This window comes from Ambystoma mexicanum, chromosome 1q, assembly GCF_040938575.1.
Source record: "Ambystoma mexicanum isolate Mex_15411 chromosome 1q, UKY_AmexF1_1, whole genome shotgun sequence".
NCBI classification, from domain to species: domain Eukaryota; kingdom Metazoa; phylum Chordata; class Amphibia; order Caudata; family Ambystomatidae; genus Ambystoma; species Ambystoma mexicanum.
This window is the reverse complement of record NC_090922.1, coordinates 642,473,766-642,499,866: the sequence shown is the minus strand read 5'-3', so window position 1 is coordinate 642,499,866 and position 26,101 is coordinate 642,473,766. Positions and strand designations below refer to the sequence as shown.

The following is a 26,101-nucleotide window of genomic DNA, read 5'->3' as shown; positions in this document are numbered from 1 at the left end:
AGTACTGCGCTACTGTTAAAAGATGACAGCACAAATGCTGGCCACCCACAGTCTGTACAGCACCCCGCTGCAGTCGAGCTAGGTCCGTGTTCAAACAATAAAAAAATGGTCATCTATTTAGATTTTGTCTAAATTACTTGATTACTTAGAAGCAATTCAAGGATTCCATACACTAGGATTAATGGCTCAGGAGAGAGATTGCTTAAAAGACAATGGGCAGGGAGACGGAGGAGGGAATAAGTACACAGGCAACTAACTGCAGGCAAGGCAAAGGTCAATGTGTCAGCGTAGTAAGCAAGATCATCTTTGGCATTAGGAATATTGCTTGGAATTATAACATACATATTTTTTTTTATAGCCAGAAGTATTATTGTACCTCAGGGTTGGTAATTTCTTCAGAAAGGTGTAGTTCTGTGCCAGTAAACGCAGAGACATATCCAACATTTATTATTGCATGTTCAACTGTTTGGAAAGCTCTTTCCTGAGCCTCTCTGACCATGGACGAAATATCAGAGCTGCAACCCTGGAAATTGGGGGAAAACCAGTAGAGAATTATAATCCTGGATTAACTAAAATCATCAAACTGAATCGTGATATTTGGTCATTTCTATGACAAATAAACCTATGCAACAAAAAAAGGTACGAGGAAACCGTAACAACTTTGAATGTAATATCCAATGTAGGTATATTTTATTCTTGAAGATATGCAATAATTAATAGTTACTCACCGTAATCGCATCGTGAAGTGCCATCAGAAGTGGCTGTTTGGGCTGGAAGGACTGACAGTCTTTACCTCCTGCTACCTGTGTTTTTGAAAGCTGCACACAGGCTCTGTCGGCAAGAGGAAGCTCGATCAACTTTGAAGAGGCGTAACGTGAACTATACACAAGTAATAACGCATCTTATGTTTTGGACTCCTTTTAGAATTGACTTTGAACTTTTAGGACCACGGCTTCCCTGCGGCAGTTACAACTTTCTAAAGTCATTTCAATTCAGTCACACAAGTGTTCGTTTGTATTCCAGTTCCTCCCCTCCCTATCATCAAGCGGCGTACGCCGCACGCCTGAAAGTCCATGTGTCAATATAATAGAGGGGTGTACGCGCATCGCGCGCAATCATCGTGAAGTGCCATCAGAAGTGGCTGTTTGCCGTTTCAGGCGGGCGGTAAGGAGGGGGGACTGTGTAACATTTTGACACAAAAGGATTGCTTAAATTGAGTGGACTTAAAGGCACATGTTAGGAAGGAATGCATACTTCTCAGTGATTTTGGAGACGTACGCTTACTTCATATGTGGAGAAAAAGCATATCCTTGGTTACCTAGAAACTGGGAGGTACTTGTTACTTGGGACTTCTGTTCCTGGGGGTATTCCTTTCAAGAGCATCAGATATAGCCAAATTGTCCAGTCAAGACCGCGGCGAGATGAGGAAGGAGGTTTGATTGCGGAAGACATAGCAAAATCCTTTATAACATTTTGGGGCCAAGAAATAAACTCCTATAATATAAGACAGCTGTCCAGAATATTTGAGAAAACAATAAATGGAACAACGGATATATTATACAATATGACATTAGAGGAAAAAGGAATTAGATTAATGACACTCCAAAATAGGATGGCTCTTGATATAATTCTGGTTGATCATGGGGGAGTTTGTAAAATCGTGGGATCAGCATGTTGCGTATTTGTAAGCGATTCCGCACCTAAGATTTTCGAAGCAATAAGAAAATTGCATGTTTTGAGCTCTGACCTTCACCCCCCCCCCCCCCCGAAGGAAGTTGGGAATTCAACATAAACATCTGGTTCTGGGAAGTATTACGCACATAGGGATGGAAATTAGTTGCAATCCTAGTAGCAGTACTAGGAATATTCATGACTTGTTGTATACACTGCTTACCTATAATTTGTACTGAAATAAGTGAGGAGTGTATGCAGATAGTAACAAAAAAGAGCACCACTAAATCAGATACTCAAATAAATGTTGAAATAAAGACAGTGTCAGAATTCATGTCAATTAATATTGACGACAATGACAAGGAGGAGGAAATCAGAGAATGCAAGATTCGGAATCAGACTCAGAAACATGGTTAGAAGAGGATGCAATGTATGGATGAGGCGTTTGGCATACGGCCAAAGGATGGTTTGTCAGTCCAGAAAAAAGTAGGTACCCCTCTATTATGGAGGCAATGAATGATGTTGGCCGAAGACCAACCGCCTCAAGTATTTGGTATTAGATAAAGGCATCTCTCAGCTTGACTAGAGTGCAGCCATTTTGATGTGATTGAAATCGCCATTTTGTTTTTAACTTTCACCTCTTGCTTTCTGTTGAAACTGCTTTGCTAAAAGATCATTCTGCTCAACTGTTACATTATTATTCATGCATAGAGCAAGGCCTCGAGATAGTTGTTGAAACAATAACGCAGGCAACCCAGACAGAAATTCCCGATCTCCTCCCTCACAAATCCTTGGAAGTAAGTAACAAGGCATTTAATCATCACACAGGTGCCAGCCAGTCTCACTCATGCGGTACAAATGGTAGAAACGAACAGTTAATGGCTTGAATTATGCTCGTCTTTACGGCCCCCCTTCCCTGAGCCCTGTAGAGCTTTGGAGAGCGAGTTGACCCCTAGCACACGAATAGAAACTAGGAGATAGCAAGGCCTGGAATGTGTCTCTCCCCTGCACGCAGCTTGCTTGCGAAAACAGAAGCAATGTGTTCTCTAAAACAAAGAATTATGTCTGCAGGCTCATGAAATTGCAAACTGTTGCTAAAATGAATGTCAGAAGGTGTCATACTCGTCACAATTGTCAATCATCGAATCCAATTCAAAGGAAACACATTATGGGTGGTATTGAATATGTCATTGCTGATTGTGAGGTGCCCATTTTGTATATATGTAAGTGTTGTACAATGCTCGCTCTCTTGCGTCCTTCGGGGTCTGGAGACACATGTCGCGGGGCGTGAGACCCAGTTGGCCAACTGAGACTATTTGCTTGCAATAAACCCCAGTTTTTGGGAATACAACCTCGTGTCTGGCGTATCAGTTCGTGTGTGGCGATTGTGCCTTGTTTCCATACGCGAGGGTCCCCTAGGGGCCCCATCACCTTGCTATATAGGCCTTGGATGTCTGATAACCGGGCCTCGACCCCCCGAAGGTGACACAGCGTCCGACTTGCGGAAGCTCTTGGTCCTATCCAGATAGAATTTCGAGTGTGTCTGACATCCAGACAGTGTAAGACCCTCTGAGCATCGTCCTTCAGGTCGGCAAAAACAAAGGTAAAACTATCTCCTCATTTAGATGAAACGCAGAGACTACCTTAGGTAGGAACGCAGGGTGCGTTCTCAGGACCAACTTATCCTTGTGAAAAGTAGTACAGGGTTTGGATGTCACCAAAGCATGGATCTCTATGACTCTGCGAGCAGAGGTGAGGCCCACCAACAAAGCTGTTTTAATTGATGTCTGCAGACGCCATTGGTTCGCAAGGCTTGTGCGCCCAACACCACATCAAGATCCCACATGGGGTGTGGCTTCTTGATGGGCGGGTAGAGCCTGGTGAGGCCCGCCAGATGGCACTTAACAACCGGGTTGGAGGAGGAGAAGACCTCCTCCTCAGAATTCCTGTAGGCCCCTATGGCTGCCAAGTAAGTGCGAAAGGAGTCTATTTGCACCCCTGAGTGAGCGAGGTGTGCCGAGAAAGAGAGCACATCGTCCAATGTGCAAGTAAGGGGGTCGATCTCCTTAGAGTCCGCCCAATGACAGGACCTGGTCCATTTACTCTTGTACTGGCTCCTTGTGGCCCTGCTCCTAGTGCCCTGAATGATATCCAGGTTAGGCTGGGACAGACTCAGATGTTTTAGTGTGACCTGTTCAGGAACTTCGCTGCGAGGGCTAACTTCTGTGGAGCAGGATGGATGACACTGCCCCACTGCTGCGAGAGGAGGTGAGCTGGACCCAGCGGCAGGTGAATAGGTGGCCTGTCCGAGAGGCTGAGCAGCTCTGCGAACCACGGTCTTGCCAGCCACCATGGAGCTAACAGAATGATGCAGAGGTGACACGATTCTCTTATCTTGCAGATCACCCTGTGGATCAGGGATGTAGGAGGGAATGCATACGCCGTCATGCCATTCCACTGTATCTGGAATGGGTCGCCTAGGGAGCCGGGGCCTTGCCTCTGCCAGGATGCAAACTGCTGGTACTTCCTGTTGGACCAGGAGGCAAAGAGGTCCACCCGAGGATCGCCCCATCTGCTGAAGACCCAGAGCAAGATCTGATTGTTCGATTGCCATTCATAATGGTCCGCTCCCAGTCTGCTGAGCCTGTCCGTTTCCAGGTTGAGCTCGCCCGGGAAGTGGATTGCAGTCAGGTAGATGTTGTTCTCCAGGGTCTATTCCCACATGCTGACCGCTAGGCTGCACAGCAGAGGGGACCTGGTGACACCCTGCTTGTTGACATAATAAATTCTGGTGGAGTTGTCTGTCTGGATGAGTACGACCTTGCCCCCAATGAGCGGAAGGAAGGCCAGGAGAGCTAGCCAGATAGCCTTCAGCTCTAGCCAGTTCATACAGGGACCAGACTGCATGGAATATCGTTGTCCAGTGTAGCCCACCAGCCTTCCAGGGAGGAATCTGTGGTGATGGTGACCTGGGGAAGGGGTGGGTGCCTGCCAGAAGGGCCTGCCAGTCCGCAGGTTGTAGTCCCTGGACCACCAGGTCAGGTTCGGGTGGAGAGAAGGAGGAATGCTGACAAGATCCGCTTGGGAGCCCCACTCCGGATTCCATGATGCTGCGAAGTGCAGCTGTAATCTCCTCATCTTGAGCCTCTTTTGGGGGACGGCCAGTAGGGCCGCGGCCATGTTCCCAGTAAATGCCGATATCACCAGGCCGAGGTCACCTATCAGCTGAAGAAGTGAATTACGGCCCTCTTGATGGCCATGATCTTGTCCTCCGAGGGGGAAAACTCTCTTGGGCTTGTGTCCCCGATGAGGCACAGAAAGGTCAGGCTCCGAGTAGGTTGCAGCAGAGACTTCTTGAGGTTGATGGAAAACCCCAACTTGTGGAGAGTGATCATAAGAGCAGAGGAAGTGTGATGCACCGCCTCTGGAGATCTCGCCCTGAGGAGCCATTCATTTGTCTGGTAAACACCCTGGGGGCTGAGTTGAGGCTGAAGGGTAAGACCTTGTATTGGAAATGGCAGTCCATGATCCTGAACCGCAGAAAGAATCAGTGAGGCTTCCAAATAGGGACGTGTAGATAAGCGTCCTTCAGATCCAGGGAGCACATCCAGTCTCCCCTGCACAGTGTCTCCGCTATGAGTGCTGGCTTAACCATCAAGTTTTGAAGAGGGAGGGAGAGGTTGACGGTGCAGAGGTCCAACACAACTCTCAGGCCAGCCTGGTTCTTTTGTATGGTGAAAATCTTGGAGTAGAAGTCCAAGCCTTGCTGGGAGGCTGGGACTTCTTCCACTGCCTGGCTCTCGACGAGCGATCGTATTTCCACCAACAGAGTTGCTGACCCAATCTGAGGGAGTTGAGGGAAGGAGAGGGATAAATCGGCAGGTGGTACCCCATGGACACTACAGATAGGATCCAGCGAAATTCTGATAACAAAACTGTGCGTGAAGGGCAAGCCTGCCCCCCATCGGAGAACCGTGGAGCCAAAGGGGCGTGTCATACCTTCTTTCCCTCTGAGGCTGTTGCGGTGGAGGGGACTTGTTTGTGCCGGTGCCGACTCAGAAAACGGTCAGGCTGTCTATACCTCTGTCCTTGGAAGCCCCGGAACCCACCAAACGCCCGCCCCTTATCGGAGCGTTGATGCAACTGGTGTACACCTTGGCCGTGGCCTTTGTAAGGATAAAGACTTTGCAGTTTGAGAACTGTTTCTTTTTATCTAGTTACTCACCAGTGGTGGAGTGAAAGAGGTCACTACCCTCGAATGGAAGGTCCAATATGCGTTCCTGGACGCCTGGGTTGAATTTGGTGGCTCTTAGCCAGGCAGTCCTTCTCATGTCCGTGGCGTTGCATATGGCCCAGCCAGAGGTGTCAATGTGGGCCACAGTGGACTCCATGATGTCTTGTGCCACCAATGTAGCCTCTGCCAGTGCTGCAGCGATCACCGAAGAGTGCGATTGAGAGTGTGCCGATAGCAAGAGTGGATTCCCCTCCATTTGCCTATACTTGGCATTGAGGTGCTGACTGACAGGCTGGGACGAGCGAGGCTTAAGCCACCCCTTTTTGGCCAAGGCGACAACGTCCTTCTGCATCGGGATCCCCATTCTAGCCATGGGGCGTAGAGTGAGCACCTCGGCCAGGACCCCCGCCTCCGGTTGTTTGAGGAAGCCCCAAGTACTCCGCCAAGTACTCCGCCAAAGCAGTTTGTGGAAGGCCTTGGCTAACAGTGGGGGAGGGGTACTCATGGAGGCCCGCTCACCTGATATTTCCTCTCGTTGCGGCACTGGAGGCGGGATGGGATAGGGGGAAGGAATTAGCTGACGCTCTGTCATCTCATCGGGAAACACAGGATTCACTTTCCAAATTCGAGGTGAGTCAGAAAGATAGGAGGATTCACAGGGAGGGAGATAAGGCATGGCGACTATTGGCCTGGTTGATCTGGTGGGTACAACCTCGACACACCAGGGGAATTGATTTCCACTCAGGCGGGGATAAATGAAGCCTTCAAACATTTCTATCAAGCCCTTTACATGAGTGAAGGGATGTACTTTTAGATATGGCACAGTTACCAATCCTGGCGAGCAATGTCCGGGACAAACTAGATGAGCCCTTTGAGGAAACAAATACGGGAGGTGTTGCAGTTGATGGGGAGAGGCAAAACTCCGGGAGGTGACGGGTTCCCGGTGGAATTCTAATGCAGATTTGAGGAATTACTGGTCCCTCAACTTAAGAAGATCTATGATGAGGCCTTTGAGATAGGGATTCTTCCGGACTCCATGCGTGAAGCAGTGATAATGGTCCTATTAAAGGAGCGAAAAGACCCACTTCAGTGCGCATCCCATCGCCTGATCTTGTCGTTAAATGTTGACGTGAAAATTCTGGGTAAGGTATTGGCTACCCGATTATGTGGTGTGGCTCCATAACTGGTACACCCAGATAAGTGTTGATTCATAGGGGGACGAAACACGACAATGAATCTCCACCGCCTGCACAATGTGATGGACCAGGTCGGGGATTCTCGGGTAGATATGGCATTGGCTTCATTCAATGCCATGAAGGCCTTTGACTCCAAGGAATGGGAGTGGTTGTTTTGGGTGTTGGGAGTTTATGGGCTTGGGAACAATATATGCCGGTGGCTGCATCTCCTATACAATAAACCGATGGCTAGAGTGAAGACGAATGATTGGGTGTCACAACAATGGATGTTAAGAATAGGGACGCGGCAAGGTTGCCTGGTCTCTCTGATATTGTTCTCAATGATACTAGAACGTTACCAAGGTTTCTCAGGGCAGAGATGGGGGGGGATGTAGGTATCCTGGTGAGAGGGGTACGATATGTGGTCTCTTTATAAGCTGATCATTTACTGCTATACGTAGGGAACCCGTTAGACAATTTACCAATTCTATTAGAGATACTGAGCAACTTCCGAAAATGATCTGGCTTCCGCATTAATGGAGAAAATTCAGTACTGTTCCCACTGGGGGGCCTATGTAACCGAGATCTTAGGATCCTCCCGAATTGGGGTGGAAAGGGGAGTCATTCCGGTACTTGGGCATCCAAGTCTTCCATAACATCGAATTAATATGTATACAATACCGGGAGTGCACTGTCACGAATCTGGGACTCAATTCAGTTCTGGAAGAATTTACTGCTGTCATTGATGGGCAGAGTGGCATTGTGCCAAATGGTCATCCTCCCGAGACACCTTTACTATTTTACCAATATCCCACACACCTTCAAGAAAATCCTCTTTAAGATGCTAGACGCAAAGAACAGAGAACTGCTGTGGAATTCGGGGAGAAGGTTTTCGCTTGCAACGCTGCGACATCCACGCCAAGAAGGGGGCCTTAATCTACCGAATTCCAAGTGGTACTTTATGGCAGCACAACTCCAAGCCCTACCGATCCATCGGAGCGGAGTGGAGTTGCTGTGGTCAACCATTAGGGTGAAGGAGACGACAGTGGTGTTCTGGGTAGTGCGGGAGATCTGGAAGAAGCTGTTGAGGAGCAGGCAGATGTTGGGGCTCTATAGCGCAGATTTACCGTGGAGCGCGGATCCAGGGCTTTGGTCGGTGGTACAAAGAATGGTGTTCTTGGGATTGATGAAGAGGTGTCTCAGTGGGTGCTATGTTCGAGGGGGGGGTGCCGTTTGAGGAATGGAGGCAACAATATGGAATCTCTAGAGGACAATTCTTAGCCTATGGGTCAATGGTTAAACGCTTAGCAAAAATAGGGGTGGACATCCCGGAGGAGCCCACCACAAACACAGGAACTGGCGGTCAAGGGCAAGTGGGGAAAGGATGCAGGGGAACAGATCTCTGAGGCAGACTGGGGGGGGTGAGGGGTGAATGTGGGAACACATCCAAAAGGTTTCAAGAGATGCTAGGTTTCAACTGACACAGTTCAACGTTCTGCATAGGGTGCATGTAACCCCCGTGAAATTACATGCAATGAACAATACCCTGAGCGCAGATTGCCCAAGATGTGCGGTTGTGCCGGCAGGGTTCTGGCACATGATGTGGGAGTGCTTGGTGATGGCAAGTTTTTGGCAATCAGTGGTGTCAAAGGTCAATGAACTATTGGGTTCCAGTTTTAAATGCACCCCGAAAGTGTGTATGTAAGGCTACTGCCTAGTGGGAAACAGCATAAAGTGCGGAGGCAATTGGTCCAATTCATGCTATTAGCCAAAAGGAGAGTGGCCATAGTATGGAAGAAACCTCAGGGCCAGTCTCTACAGCAACGGCTGGGAGATGTCCGCAGGTGGTGAATGGTGGAATTGGATGTCCTGCAACGTACCTGGGACCCAATGTTGGAAGAGGTGGTGGGGTGGTGGATTGAAGCCAGTTGTTAAATGAACTACAATCTTCGGCAGATTTTAAACCACCCTGAGCCAGAGAGACGCCATGCAACAGAGAAAGGGACATAGAACTGAGTGAATGCAAGAAGCGGGAAAAGAATGAAATCAGTATACGGGATGTGCTTTGTCATGTTTAGGAGGGGCATGGGGTGGGGGGGTGGCGGGGGACTTTGTTAAAAGAGCATGGAACATAATTTTTAAAAATCAATCATACATACACTGTGAATTTGTGTATGTGTATGAGAAAAAAAAAACATAAATGAGTTGAATAAAAAAGATGTTTAAAAAATAAATAAAAGACTCTTGAAACAACGCTTCCAGTTGTCCTGAAAGAGAACCAGCCGGCCCCCTACAGGCGAGTTGTGTTCCCTGACCGCTACGTCATTGCTTTTTGGCATATCCGGACACGGGGGAGCAGAAAACAACATTGCAATGTCCTCTACCGTTTCCTCCTGTGGTCGCTGGGGGGATCTGTCTGGCCTCTGCACACTGCGGTTCCGAAACCCCCTGGAGACGCTGAAGTCGGTCCTGCCCTGGGACTGAGGGAAGGACTTCTGGCCTGGTTTAGTTAGGATGGCCAAGAACTTAGTGGTCTATTTAGAGGTCTTCCTTCTCGTCAGCTCGTCATCAGTGGAAGGATGAAAAAGATCCGACGCCTCAAAGGGACGATCCAGAATCCTCACCTGCACAGAGGAGAATTTAGTGGCATGCATCCACGATATCCGCCTCATCTCGACCCCCAGGCACAGCCCTCCGCTGGTTGTGCCGATGTGGGAGACTGAAGACTCCATGAGGTCCTGCACAACTGACTGGGCATCTGCCAGGCCGGCCTTCAAGGAGGCCTGGCTCTCCAGAGGGAGGTCAGACAGGAACTCCCCGATCAGGCGCCACAGATTCTGGTTTGCCGCGGCTCGGAAGGTGGTGACCTGCCACAGATGCAGACCGGAAATGAGTTAGCAACGCTGGCCAAAAGACTCAAGGGACTTGCACTCTTTGGAAAGTCAACTGGATGAGGCCCCTGCTGAGGAAGACCGAGACGATGGTTTTGAATATAAGGAAGCCGCCGCCACCACCACTGAAGAGTGTGGCTAGGGGTGTGAAGCCAGGACCACCGGTTCCCCCATACAAAAGCCTGAACCTGCCGCCCAACTTCTTGTTCATCTGGGTGTTGGCCCTGCGATTTTCCAAGAACTTTCTCGCCACCTGCTGGAAATCCTTTTGGAGGGGAATGCCTGAACGACTCGTGGTCCGCCAGGTCAGAACCTCCGCCAACACCCCCGACTCCTGTGGAACCTGGTCTGGCTGGGGATCCCCTCCCCCCGCCCAAGAACTCTGCAAGGCCCTGAAGACGGTCATGAAATGCCTTTGCTGACGCCGAAGGCTCTTCGTCTTGGGCATCGTTGTCGCCCCGTCATCGTCCCGCCCATCATTGCCCCCCTTTTCCAGACGAAGGGGAGTCCGGGTCCTGGTATATAGAGGCCAGAGGGAACCACCCTTATCTGGAACCAAAGATAGCTAGCTGTGGATTCATAGGAGACTGCAGTGGTACGGGAAGAGGAGGAGGGCATTGACGTACCGACTGGGCCGGTACCGGAGGAGGAACGGGCTGCAGCACTGGCAACGCCAGAGGAAGGCCCAGAGGCGGCGGCCTAGGAGGCATGATCTGTGGGATCACCTCCTTGATGATACACTTCAGTAGCCCCGTTATCTGTCGGGGAGCACATGAGGAGGAGGAAGCGCTCAAAGAAGCGATCCTCGTATGCCGCCGGATCGCGAGCGGCACGGCCCTCCACTGCGCTGAGCCTTCTTTACTGATCAAAGCATCTAGGCGCCTGGGGTGTGTAGTCATAAGGCTGAGAGGGGTAAATGTAACCCCACGGAGACCATCCGCCTGTACTATAGGGTCCACCGCCGCTTCCCGAGGAAGGGGACTGGAACCTTCATGCAGGGCCCATTCCGTGTGCGAAGGACCCGGGAGAGGTCCCGAATATAAATCCAAGATGGCCGCTGGCCTTGCATGATCTGCTGCATGCTTATCCGTCATCTTTGGGCCTTGCACCACACCCTGGGAGGGAGGGTGCAAAGGCCTCATGCCACGTGCTGGCTCAGACATGGAAGGGTACTCCTTGGCCCTCGAACCTGAAGCAAAAGCGTCAACCTCCAGTAGGCTCAGAGCCCTCATCCCGCTGGCCGGTAATCGAATTGCCTGGCAGAACTACCTCGGAGGGGGCTCCGGTAGGATGGGCGCCCTCAGCTATGGAGCCGTTAGTGGTTTTGGATCGTGCTTCGAACTGACTCTTGGAGGTAGAAAACGACTATCATTTGCCCGCTGGGGCAAAAGAGGAGGACAAACTGGATCATCCCTCTGTGGTCAGCCAGAAGAGCCCCATAGCTTAGAAGCCGGTACCCTTGCCGTCTTCATGTCTGTGGACAGAATGCCCGGAAGAGTGCCTCGGCTTGGGAGAAGGGAGCCTGAACAGCCTTGTGTCTGCCAGAACCAGAATCCAAGGTCCCCTTCCCAGTGGAAACCCTGGGGAGGAGTGCCAGTGCTGAGGAGCCTTGCTAAAAAGAATGGAAGATCTCCCTTCAGCGGGAAAGACTATTTTTCAAGGCCCGGTGACCTAGAGTGCTGCAAGCCACGCAAGCGTCCCAAAGGTGGTCGGGCCCCAGGCACTCAAGACAGCACATGGGGGTCTAAGACTGGGAACGAGCGATCGCAGCATGTATCTCATGAAGCCTCCTGCAGCTGACATGCGCCGGTGGAGGCAGGGCACCAAAGGGAGGTGATGAAGATTAAAAAACAAAGAACGGGGAGCATGTGGAAAGCTGAAAAAGTCTCCTTGCCTAGCTGCCAAGTCCGACACTTTATGTGGAAAAAGGAACTGGGGTGAGGCACCTGCACGCTGCACTACATTTAAAGGGGAAGCTCCATTTTTCGCTGCCAAAGGTTCCGGTACCGTCCCCATGTTGGGGGGACACACACAAGGATGGAGGAAAGGGGACGGGAAGTACGAGTAAGAAAGTGATGAGAAGTGTTTAAGGGGCCTGCAGCGTCTGATGGGCCGATGGGAGTGGGTGTTTGTCTCTATAGAACCTATTGAGGTTGGGAGGTTACACTGTGGCCTCACAAGTGCTTATTACATGGAAGCAGCACAGCCCCCCTCTTTAAAATATTATTCTTGGTATAGTTGAGGCAGTCACTGGTGCCTGCAGGGCCGCCCTTGGACTGCTTCTAACAGTGGGGCTCTGGGCCACTGCACAGACTGCCCATGCCACGGGCCGGTTATGCCCACGCCGGTCGGTACGCTCCTGGGTACCCAATGGCTATGGGTAGACCCATCAGTGTACTGAAGTGTTGCCGACCTGTGGCATGCCGTTTCGGTGAAGCGCCTGCTCTGCGGTGATATCCCCTGCACAGTAGACCTCCCTTCAGTTCTCCGGCCAGCTCCGTGCTCACTCGCCTGCGCAATAGCTTTACCTCTACACAACCGTGTTCCTGCAGCTTCTGCGTATAAACATTTGTGTACAGACGCGTTATAAATGCCATATCATATCAAATATGTGTTGCTGCCGGTCCTCCGTCGGCTCTTTTCTGCTGGTTGCAACGTCCCTGCCAGCCTCGCCCCACAGCGTTCAGGTGGGACTGGCTCTACGCTACTCTAGGCAGGTTCAGCTTTAAGAAAGAGTACATCAGCTGGGTAAAACTGATATATAACAACCCAGTGTCCAGAGTCAAAACTGGAAAATACATTTCAGGGGCTTGAGAGCTAGAAAAAGGCACCAGGCAATGCTGCCCACTGTCCCTGTTACTTTACATTTTAGCAATGGAACCGATTGCTGAATAATTCAGGGCAGAATATATTATGGCAGGCATCGCTATTGATGGAACTCGGCATCTGATGTCAATGTATGCAGATGATAGACGGTTATACATTAAAAATCCAGAGGACAACTTGTAATTGATTCTTGATGCCTTGGCACACTTGGCAAAGATCTCAGGTATCACTCTCAGTGTAGACAAATCTTCCCTGTTCCCACTGGCAGGCTTTGTTAAAAGAGAGCCAAACAAGCAACCAATCCTGGCTTTGAAGTGGAGCGCATACACGTTCAGGTACCTGGGGGTTTAAATTTATCACGACCCAAAGCTTGAACCCCGCCATAATACAATGAAAGCCCTAGAGGGGGTTCAGAATTCAATAAGGTTCTGGAACAAACTGCCCCTCTCATTAATGGGTAGGGCAGCGCTATTAAAATGGTGGTGCTCCATAGATTCATTCACCACTTTGTGAATGTGCCGTTCAATATACCCAAGGCCTTCTTTACAGCCCTAGACACTCTATGCAGGGGACTCCTGTGGCAGAATGGTAGAAGAAGGATAGCACTGGCTTCCCTGTGTAAGCCTTATGAAGAAGGGGGTATTTGGATCTCACACTGAGTTATATTATGTGGCAGGACAACTACAGTTTGTAGTGGATTGGCTAGCGGATGAGCCTTCTGCAGACACAAAACTACTACAACCAGCCGTGCCATGCTTCTTCTTAAAGGAAATAGTATGGAACAAACGACCCTGTGACTGCCAGCGTTCACATCTGGTGAGGCTAGGTATACAGTTGTGGGACAGGGCTCATAAGTTAAAAGGGCTAAAAGATCCGTTTTCCGTACAGATTCCTTTGGTATCGGAAGTCCAAGCTGGTTCTGAAGTATACCTTGGAATATGCTCGATTTCGGAGAGTGAGGGTGGCGTAGCCATGATAGGAGACCTGCTCGACAACGCCTCCTTTGTGTCTTTTCAGGAGCTGGTAGAAAACACAGGCTTGCATCAGGGACAATACTTACTATACTGTACCATCAAGAATGAGATTACGCGCTGATGGCCTGTATATGGAGAGATACTAGAAAAACAGTTACCGACATAGTATACAATATATTGGAAGGGGGGCCATGCTATCTCTAGGATATATGAATTACTGTTGACAGGAGAACCCCCACCCCACCGAATTGGCGGCTAAGCGCAAATGGGAGTATGACCTCGGGGCCCCATTCCTAGATGCACACTTGTCTGAGATACTGCGCTACCATACAAAAGTGTCCAGAAATGCTAGACTTTAACTGATACAATTATTTGTGACACACAGAGCCTACATGACACCCTTGAGAATCTCAAAATTCCCGGGTGCAACAACACAAGACTGCCCTCGGTGTAGGGCCACTGAGGCGGGTATGCTACACATGTTTTGGGCATGCCCCAACATTAAGGAATACTGGGCAGAGGAGGAAGCGACAATGAGCAAAGGAGGGCTCCAGATGAACGTACTGTCCCCAGCTGCTTGCCTATTAGGACGGTTTATACGCCCCAAATATGCACGACATACACAAAATGAAAGATTGAGCGTACATATTGGCAAAACGCAGACTAGCTATGGCATGGAAATCCCCCAGGGGCCCCAGCATAGAAGACTGGTGACGGAACCTGAAAAGGTGGGTTCTAGCTGAAACTGTGGCTTGAAGACGAGCGGTACAACTGTGTCGGTCAGACGCCAACGAAGATATACTACCTTGGAATGCCCTGACACAGACTGTTTGCTCAAGCGAATGTGGAGTCAGATAGGGCAGATACGCCTCTGAATACCATTTGGGAACCAACCCCAAGAAGTAGACACTAATCCTTGATTGGTACTAGTCTCTTCAGGCAGAGTATGGGGGTGGGAATGTGGGTGGGCACAGCCAGTGGGTTGGGTGTTAAGGGTGTTCATGTGTTTGGCTTTGTTGCAATAATCAATGATGTGATACATACTGTTTTCTATTGCTGTATGTGTACGATTAAACCAATAAAGTCTGGAGAAAAAAAAATAGTAACAGTGCACACCTTTTTTTCAATTTCAAGTAAAACTTTTGTAAAGTAATGGTAAAAATGACTCAGATTTAAAGTGCAAGGGATAACAAAAATGGGTCCAGGCAAATGGACCAAACAGACAGACAGCATTTTTATGCTCTTGTGATGTTGGTCTTTTTGGCTTCATTTTTGTATTTGCAATAATAAACTGTATACTGTTGTGGATATGTTACACCATGGGCTGTTGTCTTTTTGGGTGGGTCCGTGAATGTGCCTCCCGCCTCACGTACTTAGAACGATTTTTGCTGATGCACACAGTGATAGGTGTACTCAAATGTTACATAGTAATCATACATACTGGTTACGTCCAGGTGATTTTGTGTTTTATAGATGGGCAGTTCCCACTCGTGGCAGGAACGTAGCTCCCAATGGTGTTCTTATAGCCTGCCAGGTGAAAAGGGACAAGGAAGATGTCCTGAAGAATGGTCCAGAGCCGCAGGGACTGGGCTTCCAGGGAGAGAGTGTGGGAGCGCTTCCAGCCCTGCTTCCATATTTAGAACATGGTGGTGATATTGTCCGTGAACCTCTGCACCACTTTCCCTCACAGCTGAGGTAGGAATGACTTGACAGCCTAGAAGACTGCCAGGAGCACCAGGATGTTGATGGAGGTCCATCTCCTCAGGGAGCCAGAAGCCTCTGGCGTGACATTATCCTATCCTGTGTGGTCCCCCCAACCCTCCAGGGAGGCATCTGTGGTGACCGTGACATGGTACAGCGGGGTTTGAAAGGAAGTTCCCTGAATGAGATGAGGGCATCTTCCCCACCATTGCAGCACTTGTCAGAACGATTGGGTGAGGGTGATCTTGTCTGTCCTAGAGCCTGTGAGCTGCAACCACCTGGCATCTAACTCCTGAAGAAGCACCATATGGAACCTGCAAAAGGCAACGAGATAGATGCAGGAAGACATCATGCCCAACAGCAACTTGATTGAGCGTACTGTTGCGACGGGTAATGCCGACAGCCGCTGAGCCGTCCCCAGGATGGCCTTCTCTCTCTGAGGCCCCCTCTGAGGGGGTTGCTAGGCATACAACCGTGTTGAGGCAGGCACCCAAGTACAGAGCTTTCTGCGATAGCACCACGCCGGACATTGGATAATTGGTGGATAATCCTAGAGTCAGCAGGTCAAATGGCCTCCATTGTGCGTTAGTCCTCCAGGCCGCACGACCGGAAGCTGAATCAGTTGTCCAGATAAGGGTATACGTGGATGCCCTTGCGGCATAGATGAGCTGCTACCGTGGCCAAACACTTTGTGAACACTCTTGGAACCGATTTTAGGACAAAGGGCCAAGCCCTGAACTGGTGGTGCGAGCCATTGACCAGAAAACGCAGAAACATCTGATATTTCTGATGAATGGGGATGTGAAAGTATGCGTCGTCTAGGTCCGGAGTTGCCAGAAAATCCCTTTCCTCCAGCTGGTCGATCACGTGCTGCAACCCGACCATCCTGAACTTCTGGGACTAAGCACTTGTTGGGGTGCCTTAAGTCTAAGATTGGTCGCCACCATCCTGACTTCTTTTGAACTAGAAAACATCTGGAGTACACTCTGGAGCCCCAGAGGACAGGCTCCATTGCCCCTTTCTTTAACATGGCTTGAACCTTCCGAAACAGTTGGGCAATGTGCAGTTCTTGACGCGCCACAGGAGGAATGCAAGGGCACCTGTGTTGAAACTCCTAGGCATGCCCTTGCTGAACAAGGTCCAGCACCCATTTGTCTGTGGTGATGTTTTTCCACTGTTTGATAAAATTCGGAAGCTGTTTTACCATTTCCACGGCCTTTACAGGCTCGCTTGGGTGTCTGCATCCTGGCCTGTGGGCGGCGACAACGCTGGTCCATGCTGCCATAGGCCTAGGAGCTGCCCCTGTAGGCTTCCTGGGTGGTGGAGTGGGAGGGCCGACGGTGGGGGGTGGTGTACCACTTGAAGGAACTGGGTAGCCCCCTCCAACCCTGAGGAACAAAAGGATGACCTCTTCTGCTGTAAGGTCCTACAGAGCGCAGAGTCTCCGTATCAGTTTTATAGCTTGGAGCATATACTATATATCTACCTTCCCAAACAATCTGTCTCCATCAAAAGGCATGTCCACCACCTTGGACCTGACGTCTGCTCGGAGGTTAGTGGCCTTCAGTCAACCCTGGCGTCAAAGACCACACCATTGCCCATCCGGCAGAACCCAGATTCTGCTATGTCCAACGCCACTGTGATGCTGTGATCGGAAGCCACCTTGAACTCCTGGACCAGGGCCAGGCCTTCAGCCTTCTTGTCATCCGGCAGGAAATCCAATATCGGCCCGAGCTTGTACCAAATCTCCCTGTCGTAACATGACAGGATGGCTAGCGTATTGGCGGTCTTGCCGGTGGAAGACACAGTGTTGTTGATGCAGTGACCAACCACATCTAGTTTCTTGCCTTTCTGATCTGGGGGCATCATGGAAGAGGACAAAGGATTGGACAAGCACTTCCCGACGGTGGCCGACATCACTGAGTCAGTATGGGTTGCAACCTCAGGCACCTGGGTGCTGAGTCCGGGACCCTGTACTTCTCCACGGAGTCCCTCTCGGAAGGTGTGGTGCTTGGCGTCTTCATAAGGGCCAATCCTTCCTTCCAGACGTCGTCCAATAAAGGGACCGACATAACAGCATTTCTCTGAGATGAACTGCGTTGAAAGAGAAAACCCTCCTCCTCCTCTGGCAACAAACCGAAAAGTTTGGACACCCATGTGATCATGGTGTGGAAGGAGCCAATTTCATCTGGTGGCAAAGCCCTATCGGGCTGGTCGGCACCCAGTGGCTCTCCATCAGCAGGTACATAATCATCAAACTCGCCTGTATAAGTTGCCGAGGTGTCCGAGTCCTTGCTAATTTCAAGGCCCTAGGGGGCATCGTCAGCTGGCACTGGAGCCTGGGAGGATTTAGACTGGGGAGACTCTTGGTAGGAGGCCTGGGAGGACTGCGGGCCAGCTCAGGAGACAGAAGAAGGCAGCCTCTTCTGAATTTCAAAGAGTGCAGGGCGGTGAGAATGTCCAGCGACACGTCCTTGGGTGCTGGCATGGGTGCGAACAGAGCCAGCGGGAATGCATCACGGCCAAAACCTCTCGGTAGAACAAAAGGCACGTATGGATGGATCTGGGCATGGAGAGCCCTCTTGGGACATGGACCCCTGGCCCTCCTCATGGTCTGAGTAAAAATTCTCAGGCAGCTGTTTATTCTCCCAACTACTGTAGATTTGGGGAGATTTCCTTGGGGAGCCCACTGGAGCTGGTGGAGACATCCTCACTGGTCTCAGCAGAGAATCAGATGGAGGTAGCAACTCCCTCACCCTACCAGAGTCCTTCAGGAAGGAGGCGATTATTGAAATTTGCAAAATTGGAGCAGTTGCCAACGAACTCGTGGTCGGTACACAGGACAGGGACAGTGGAGACAAAACCACCCTTTGTGTTTTCGTTGTTGTCGTTACTGTAGAAATTATGGTCGCCGCTGACCTTGTTGTTGACGAAGTGGTGGTAGATGTTATTGATGGGGTCGATGAGGTGGTCGCAGAAGTGGTGGTCGAAGGAGCCGTCGATGAGATGGAGGTCTTTGCCGACACAGTGGTTGTCCACGAAGCTGTGGCCCTGGTAGACTAGGGCGTTGTTGAAGGGGTCTTTGCGAGCGAAGCTGACGAAGATGAGGGAGCTGCTGATGAGCCACCCAAAGGTGTCTCCTTTGAAGACTCATCCTTGGAAGGGGTCAGGGACTTCCTTGCAGAAGGTACCCCACTAGCTGGTAGGCTTACAGGAGTCAGATGGGGAGCAAGCTCTTCCCAAACCAGATCCTTCAGCAGCTGCGACCTACATGGGAGCAGATAAGTGATCTTTTGCCTTCTTTTGGATCCCTTCAGAAGGAGCATCCTCAAAGGACCTCAACCTTTTCTTCTCAGAGGTACCATGCTCATGGGACCTGCCAGTCCTTGACAAGGCATGTCTATGCCCGGAGGCCACATCAGAGGTCTTCTCCTCCTTGAGCCAAACCACCAACCTGCAATAGCGGTCTCTTGGTCTTCGGCGGGAAACCACAGCAGATTTCGCATCCGTCTTCATCGTGGTCAGAATGCAGACGATACAGGAACTTGAGGTGCCGATCCTCGACAATCTTCAGGCCACAGGATACACAAGCCCTGAAGTGATTACTCTAGCCGATTTCGGACTTCGTCGAGGTGCGATCTAGGACCAAACCTAGACCCGCTGAAGCTTGTGGAGAGAATATTCAACGATGGAACTCTTCGGCGACAACGGATCCCCGCTGCCGGTAGTCAACAGGCCTGGTTGACGAGGAAAGGATTTGAGAAAAACATATCGAAGCTATCGAAATTTTGCCAAAAAGTTGAAATTCGAGGCAAAAAACTAGAGGACTACCAACACGGAATGTGCAGTAAAAATCAGATGGCCATCAGGGGTGGAGCTTAGGAGGACAATTGTCATTGGATGGGGCAGTATGACCCAAAGGATAGCGATTGGTTATAGAAGAGAAATGCAGTTTTCAGTCTAAAGCAAAACTGCTTTATTTTTATTGAGGATTCCCGACCTGACGACAGGGAATATTCATGAGCATATGAATCCATGCAAGACCCCATGCTGGAGAAAAAGTCAAGGCAGGCTCAAAAACAAATGCAAAAAGTTTAGGGGTTCATATATCTATGGAAGGAAAGCTGCTAAAAGAGAATTCTTACCTAACAGTTACCCTATCAAACAAACTGCAAACAGTCTGGCTTTTTACCCAATTGTTCACAGAAAGTGTGCTGTATAATGGTATGCTGGGTCATCCACATTTTGATGCATAATATTTACGGCTCTCCAGTTAAAAAAATCACTAGCCGCCACTGCCGAGGTATGTGACTGGATTCATGGATTTAATTATATTAGTTGTTTGTTCAATGGTGATTGGGGCAAAAAAGATTTTCGCACTGTCAATCTCGCTTATTTGATTTTTCATTGTGCTATGGTTAGAATCTGAGGGCCTATTGGCTAATTTAGTTGCTATGTTTGGATGTTCCCTTTTTTCATTTGGAAAGTAGAAGCAAGTGAATTACACCATTCATGGATTGGACAAACAGAGTATGCAGGCCTTTGGGAAACTGAATTGGTGTACAACTTGGGAGAGTTTTTTTTTTAAACTGACTCTACATTTTCAATGTGCCTTTTGAAAAAGGTTTGTTAAGCTTTAACAATAGCTTGTTTGACCGTCATACACAATGTTTTTGGTGCAGAGTTGGTGTTGGGTAAGGAATCTTTTCTATGTTGTCTTTCTAGAGCCATGATATTTGTTCTGAGGTCTCAAAGAGTTGATGAACCATTTGTTCTGTCTAGCACTTACTTTGATGGCCTCGACATATTGGTGACTATATCAATGATGGTGATAATGTTTATGTGATATGAGTTAAACAATGAGGTCAGATTAATGGGTTCAGGGCACTGTTGCAAAGGAATGAGCAAATTATCACTATTTGATAGTCATGGGTGTCTACATGAGATTACTTTGATATGTTTCCTGGTGGGTGGATTCGGTGGGGTGAGGTCAAAGCAAATGAGAGTGATCAGTCCATTGTTGTAAGTGGGATGTAACATTTGCTACATTGATATGCAGCACCCAGTCTATTATTTGACCTGTTAAACAAGTTGGAGGGTAAATTGCTTGCTCAAACTCTAGGGCCGACAGCATATTTTAATTTGTCGTCATTTTATTGTTCATTCATAACGCGCTTCATACCAGCAAGTGGTTTCTAAGCGCAGGATCAGGATTTTGAACCTGTGTTGCGCCACAGTGTCTTGCTTGCAAGATGAACGCGTTGCCCCTGAGCTATCCTTCCTCCGTTATATGCCCTAACTGTGATGTCCTCAAATCCATTTGATCTTTGAAGCCTAGGGTAAGATCCCCCAGAATTAAGAATTGGCCCGACAGATGCAAACGCAGCAATAGAACCTACAACAGTTTAGATGGAAAGTCAATTTTTAATGCTGGAAGGCTGGTAGATGATCCTATTGTAAGGGGTCATGCATTGAAGGAGGTCTTTGAGGAAGTGGGTAAACTGCCTGGTTATCGGATCAATTGGGATAAAATGGTGATATTTCCAGTGAGGGCTTCGCATGAATGTGAAAATCTGCTGGGGTGGCATTGTAAATGGGAATATTCTAGTGTGAAATATTTGGGTATCTATATTACTCAGGATTTTAGAAAGTTAGTAAATTATAATGTGGATAAAATCATTGAGGTTCTTAGGCAGGATATTATGAGATGGGGACGTGTCAATCTAACTCTTTGGGGTAAAATTAATGCTATTAAAAGGATTTTGCTGCCAAAGGTTTTGTATGTTGTTCAATCTCTGCCTATGCATTTTACAAAGGGAGCGTTTGTACGTATAGACTGTTTCAGGATTTTTTGTGGGGATTTGAGAAAAGGGCCAAGATTCCCCGGTATATTATGGTCCAGAAAGTTAAAGATGGGGGTTTTGGGTACCCAGTGTTAAAAAATTATGGTAGTGGTTTTTTGTTAAAGAAAGTGTCTGATTACTATGGTGAAGTTCTGAACCAGGTGCCGTGGTGGGTACAAATTGAGTTTCAGAGGTTTTTGCCATATGATATTAAATGTTTGTTTTCTTTTGGAAAGTTACCTAAGAAGGTGGGCTGTTTGAAGTCGGTTTTGGCTACTAAAGAAGCATTGTCGTCGTGGATAGTGGGAACTGGACAAGGCCTATATCTTTATGAAGAGGCTTCCATTTGGCATAATCCTGATCTGCAGTTTAATAACAAGGTACTGAATTGGAAAAGTTAGGTTCAGAGGGGTGTTTTGACTATTGGTGATGTGTGGAGTGCTGTGGGGGTAGTACATTTTGCGAGTTTGGTTGAGAAATTTGGGTTAAGGAACAGGGAATTAAGAAGGTATGATATTTTGGTGACTCTACTATCGGAACGGAGAGACATGTTGGGCGCTCCATTTTTGAAGAAGCCACAGAATTTTTGGAAATTTGACTACTTTTATGCAGATTATGCAACCTGATGGGCAATGGTTAGATTCGTGGGATAAATTGAGGTTGTCATGGACAGTGGAGTTGGGCAGAGAACTTACGCTGACACAATGGGAAAAGATTTGGAGTGCCGACGACTGCCAAAGTGGATTTGCAATTGCGCTATTTATATCAAAGGATATTGGGCAGAATATATTGGACCCCAGTACGTATGTGTAAATTGGGATTAGTTAGTGATGATCGGTGTTGGGGTTGTGGGAAAGAACAAGGTACTCTGGTACATATGTTATGGTATTATGAAAGAGTGGTGAATTTTTGGAGGGAGGTTAATGATGGGGTCGATCAAATTTGGGACATTGTTTAGCCACGCAATCCCTTAGCGGTTATCTTACTATTGTATAGTGGTGGACGGAATGTGAGTTGGGTGATATCGTGTGGGGTAATCAAAGTTTTATTGGTGCCGGCTAAACAGGTGTTGAAGGTCTGGAAGACACAGAAGAAGCCGATGGTTAAGGAATGGATTTTGGATGTTAGAATTTTATCCAGATTTGAGAAAACGATGTATTGTAAACAAAACAAGGAAACCCTTTATGAAGAAATGTGGGGGAGCTTTATTGATCTTTTTGGATGATTCTAAATTAGGTTCTGGAGTGGAGTGCATTGGTCTATTTTCAAGTAACATTAATATATGGGGAGGGGGTTTGTGTTGTTTATGTGGTTGTTTTGTGTGGTCCTACGTGTATGTTGTCATTTGTTTGGTAAATCTGGCTTTGTTTTAGGTTAGTCTTAAGTTTCATATGGTGGAATACAGAGTTCTGGTTTGAAATTCTATTTTATTTGTCTTCCACTGTTATGTATTTTGCAATTCGATGACCGTTAATGTTACTTCTGTTGTTATTGTAACTTATTGAAAATAAGAAATAAAGGGCCTCACATTACGAGAATGGAGGTAGCCATGGAGCGATTAGCTCCATGGCTGCCTCTGTTCCGGGCTCCATTACTGGGTTCCTGCAATGGGGACTTACTGGGTTACTCTGGAGATAGGAGGACCCGGTAAGTCCTCCATGCAGGAACCCATCTCCATTCCCATTTGAGCCCCCATAGGGCTCAATGGGAATGGGGAGGGAAGTAATAACGGGCAGATCACGTCTGGCCCGTTATTGCTTCCCTCTTCCCCTCGCAGGACCCGGAAAGCACGCCTGGTTTTACCAAGCGTGCGATCCGGGTTCCGCGATGGGAAGCTTGTAATAGGCGCTCCTGGAATGAAGGGGGCCGGTGCTGTACGGGCCCCATTCATTCCAGGAGCGCCAGCCTTATAATGAGGCCCAAAGAGTTTAATTTTTTTTTTTTTTTAAAGTGGATCTTGTTAGAAGAATTTGAATGCACAAGACTTATCAGCCGTGGATGCATTAGCTTGACACTATCTGAACAGTCGAGGAAGATTTATAAAATAACTACTCCTCAACCTTATCTCGATTTGTATTTAATAGAGAGAACCCCTCAGGAATGGCTGCAGCAATTGCAGGCCCGGAGTGGTCTTGTAGCCATGTTTCTGTAAGGGCAAACAGGTTGAGTTTATGCTTGCTAGTCAGTATGGCGAGGTAGGGATCGAACATTAAGTAATGTGAATTTCAAGGTACAGTTCTGCTTAGCATTACTTTTATTCCGCCCCGCTGGCGCTGTATTGTTAGAGCGATTAGTAGTTCTGTCATGGTTTTCTTAGTTTATAAAGGAGTTTGATTGCATGCTTCCTGAGTGGGAACCATTCGTTGGTTCGGCACTCTTTGCCTGGAGACCTTGAATGGGTCTGTCACTGTGCAGAAACAAAGGTAAAGAGTTTGTCCCCCAGCTCTATCAGTGCATTAGGGTCCACTGATTGGCACAACTCTCAATCCTGCATGTCAGACTCCTCCCCTAGATAGAATAGCCAAATCCTGTCTGAGTCGGAGACAGACATTTGACAGCTGCAGTCGACGCAGGGTTTGAAAGCAGAGTCATTCGGCATGGCGTGAAAAACAAGAAAGTTAAATACTTCTAACGAAGCAGTGATCTCGAAGCAAGCTGAGTGCGCAGAAACAGAACACTAAGGTCACAGGGCACGGCGCCTTAATATATACTGGCCCCAATGTCATGTTCGATGCGGACAGCCTAGAGGTGTCGGGCAAAGCTGACACAGAGGAGCTAGACTTCCACTTGTCGGTGGAAAACATTCCAAAGAGCCCCTGCACTGGGAAATCGAAATCAAAGGAAGGAATCTATTAGGATTAGAAGATAACATGTCACTCAGGTCCGGCTCCATTGGCCCTCAGAGTCGCAGCCACTAGTGCAATTTGAAATCTAACTGGCTCTGGTCCAGTTATACCACTCACTCAGAGGGCCGTAACCATGTCACACAGTTTGTTTTTCTCTTAAGTTGTAAATATACAATTACAAAACCAAATGAGATTTTTTAGGCAGATTTTGCATTCTTCCATTCATGGTAAAAAGAAAAAAAAAATTATTAAACCTACTCTATTTCTTCAGGGGTCGAAATTAGCATTTATTGAGCAGGAACAAAAAGCAGCTTGTGGGTATCGGACATCACCTGTTAGGCAGGAGCTAGGTCTCACGAACCAGGAGCTACCACAGCAAATCTGACTTGTGTGCAAATTGCAAATGATCTTTTTGACATTATACATTAATATACTTGAAGTGTCCCTTAGGTGTGTCCTTTATCATCCTTCATACAAATGTCCAAACGTGCACAGTGAACATCACATACCTATATTTGTATGGCACCACTTGGCTGGGGAGTCACAAGTAGCTCCTGGTAGCTCTTGGTTTCAAGCTAACCAGGCTCCCTTGGCTATACCTAGGAGCTAAATAGCTCTGAGCTCCTGGCAATTTCGAACCCTGTACTTGACCGGTTGAGAGTTATTTTAGTTTCTCCGTGTGCTTGCATCTTGAAAGCGTAGCTACAAAATCCTGAATATATTTTTTTTAAGCAAACATTAAAAACAAGTGGGTGGCAGCCTATAGTAATGGCTATTGTAAATAGACTTTACAACCCCATGAACAGAAAACTTTTTCATTATGTCCATTACTAAATGATACGTGTCTCTAAACAGTAACTTGCAGACATTTCCGGGTGTGTAGGGCCCAAGTATTTACTGAGTTCAAACCAATAAATGTAAAATGCAATTAACAATTGCAAATTCCTAAATCTTTGGCTATGCCAGTGCCTGTTTTGCTGGTTGTTAAAAGATTGAAATGCCTTCAATCTCAATGCATATCGTTTATTAGGTTGAGGATCGCACAATGAGTCTAAAAATCAGAATAAGGCCAACAGCGTGTGTGTTCATTGTATATAAGGCCAACAAAAATGAAGTCGGACTACCTGCAAGAGCAACTGTAAATAGCCTCCCAGTTTCTTCACATCATGCTGCAACTCATCAATCTTTGGAGAGTCCACAAATTGTTGAAATCTTCCAAGCCAATGTTTAGATAGGATCACCAGCTGTTCAAAAGCAGAAGTCATCCGGATGCTGAAACACTGGGTTGCACGATCAGAAGAGAAAACTGTCAGACAAAAGTGCACATATTAATACAACATTATTTGAGGGGTTACAACTGCAAAATTCCATACTAGTAAGTTGACATGATCTAAAGTGCCTCTGCAGAACAGAAGCAACATTTGAAGAAAAGAAAAAACATGTTCCAAATTATTCAGCAAGTTTTAGAAATGTCCGCTATTATGTGTGCTCTCAAGCGAATGCAACATTTAATAAATAATTTTCCTTCTATTTGGCGTTTCAGGGTTGGCCATAGGTTTCAATAAAAACATTTTAGGCCAAGTTAAGGCCACACCACCTGTCGATGCAGAGGGCACAGTGAAGTACAGATTTAGAGGCAACGAAACAGGGATCAATAAAGTATGGACTTTTTGAATGTCAAATGTAGCTGCAAACCTTGGTAAGAGATCAACAGAAAGGAAAACTAAATAATGCAATGTTGGTGCTCTGTTGTGTGATAGGTGATTACAAGCCAAGTTAGAGATCCCGAACCAATGGAGGGGAGTGTTCTTTTTATTGTTAATTATTCAAACGAAGTTGGATACTCAATTACCGATTTCCCTATAGATAAAATAGCTGAGTTCCCAAATCATGTATTGTTATTTAATTAAAAATAAGAACAATGAAGGAGGGAGGATTCA

The 26,101-nt window shown here is 47.8% G+C and overlaps 1 protein-coding gene across 1 annotated transcript in view; it reads right to left on the bottom strand.

The window, feature by feature from the left end:
- Positions 1-26,101, bottom strand: part of KIF14 (kinesin family member 14) — a 1,355,767-nt gene that overhangs the window by 214,124 nt on the left and 1,115,542 nt on the right. The window contains exons 25-26 of the mRNA XM_069641230.1: positions 25,286-25,467; positions 377-523 (exon numbers count right to left, since the gene is read on the bottom strand). Coding sequence (XP_069497331.1) covers positions 377-523; positions 25,286-25,467 — 329 coding nt within the window. The remainder of the gene's footprint in view (positions 1-376; positions 524-25,285; positions 25,468-26,101) is intronic.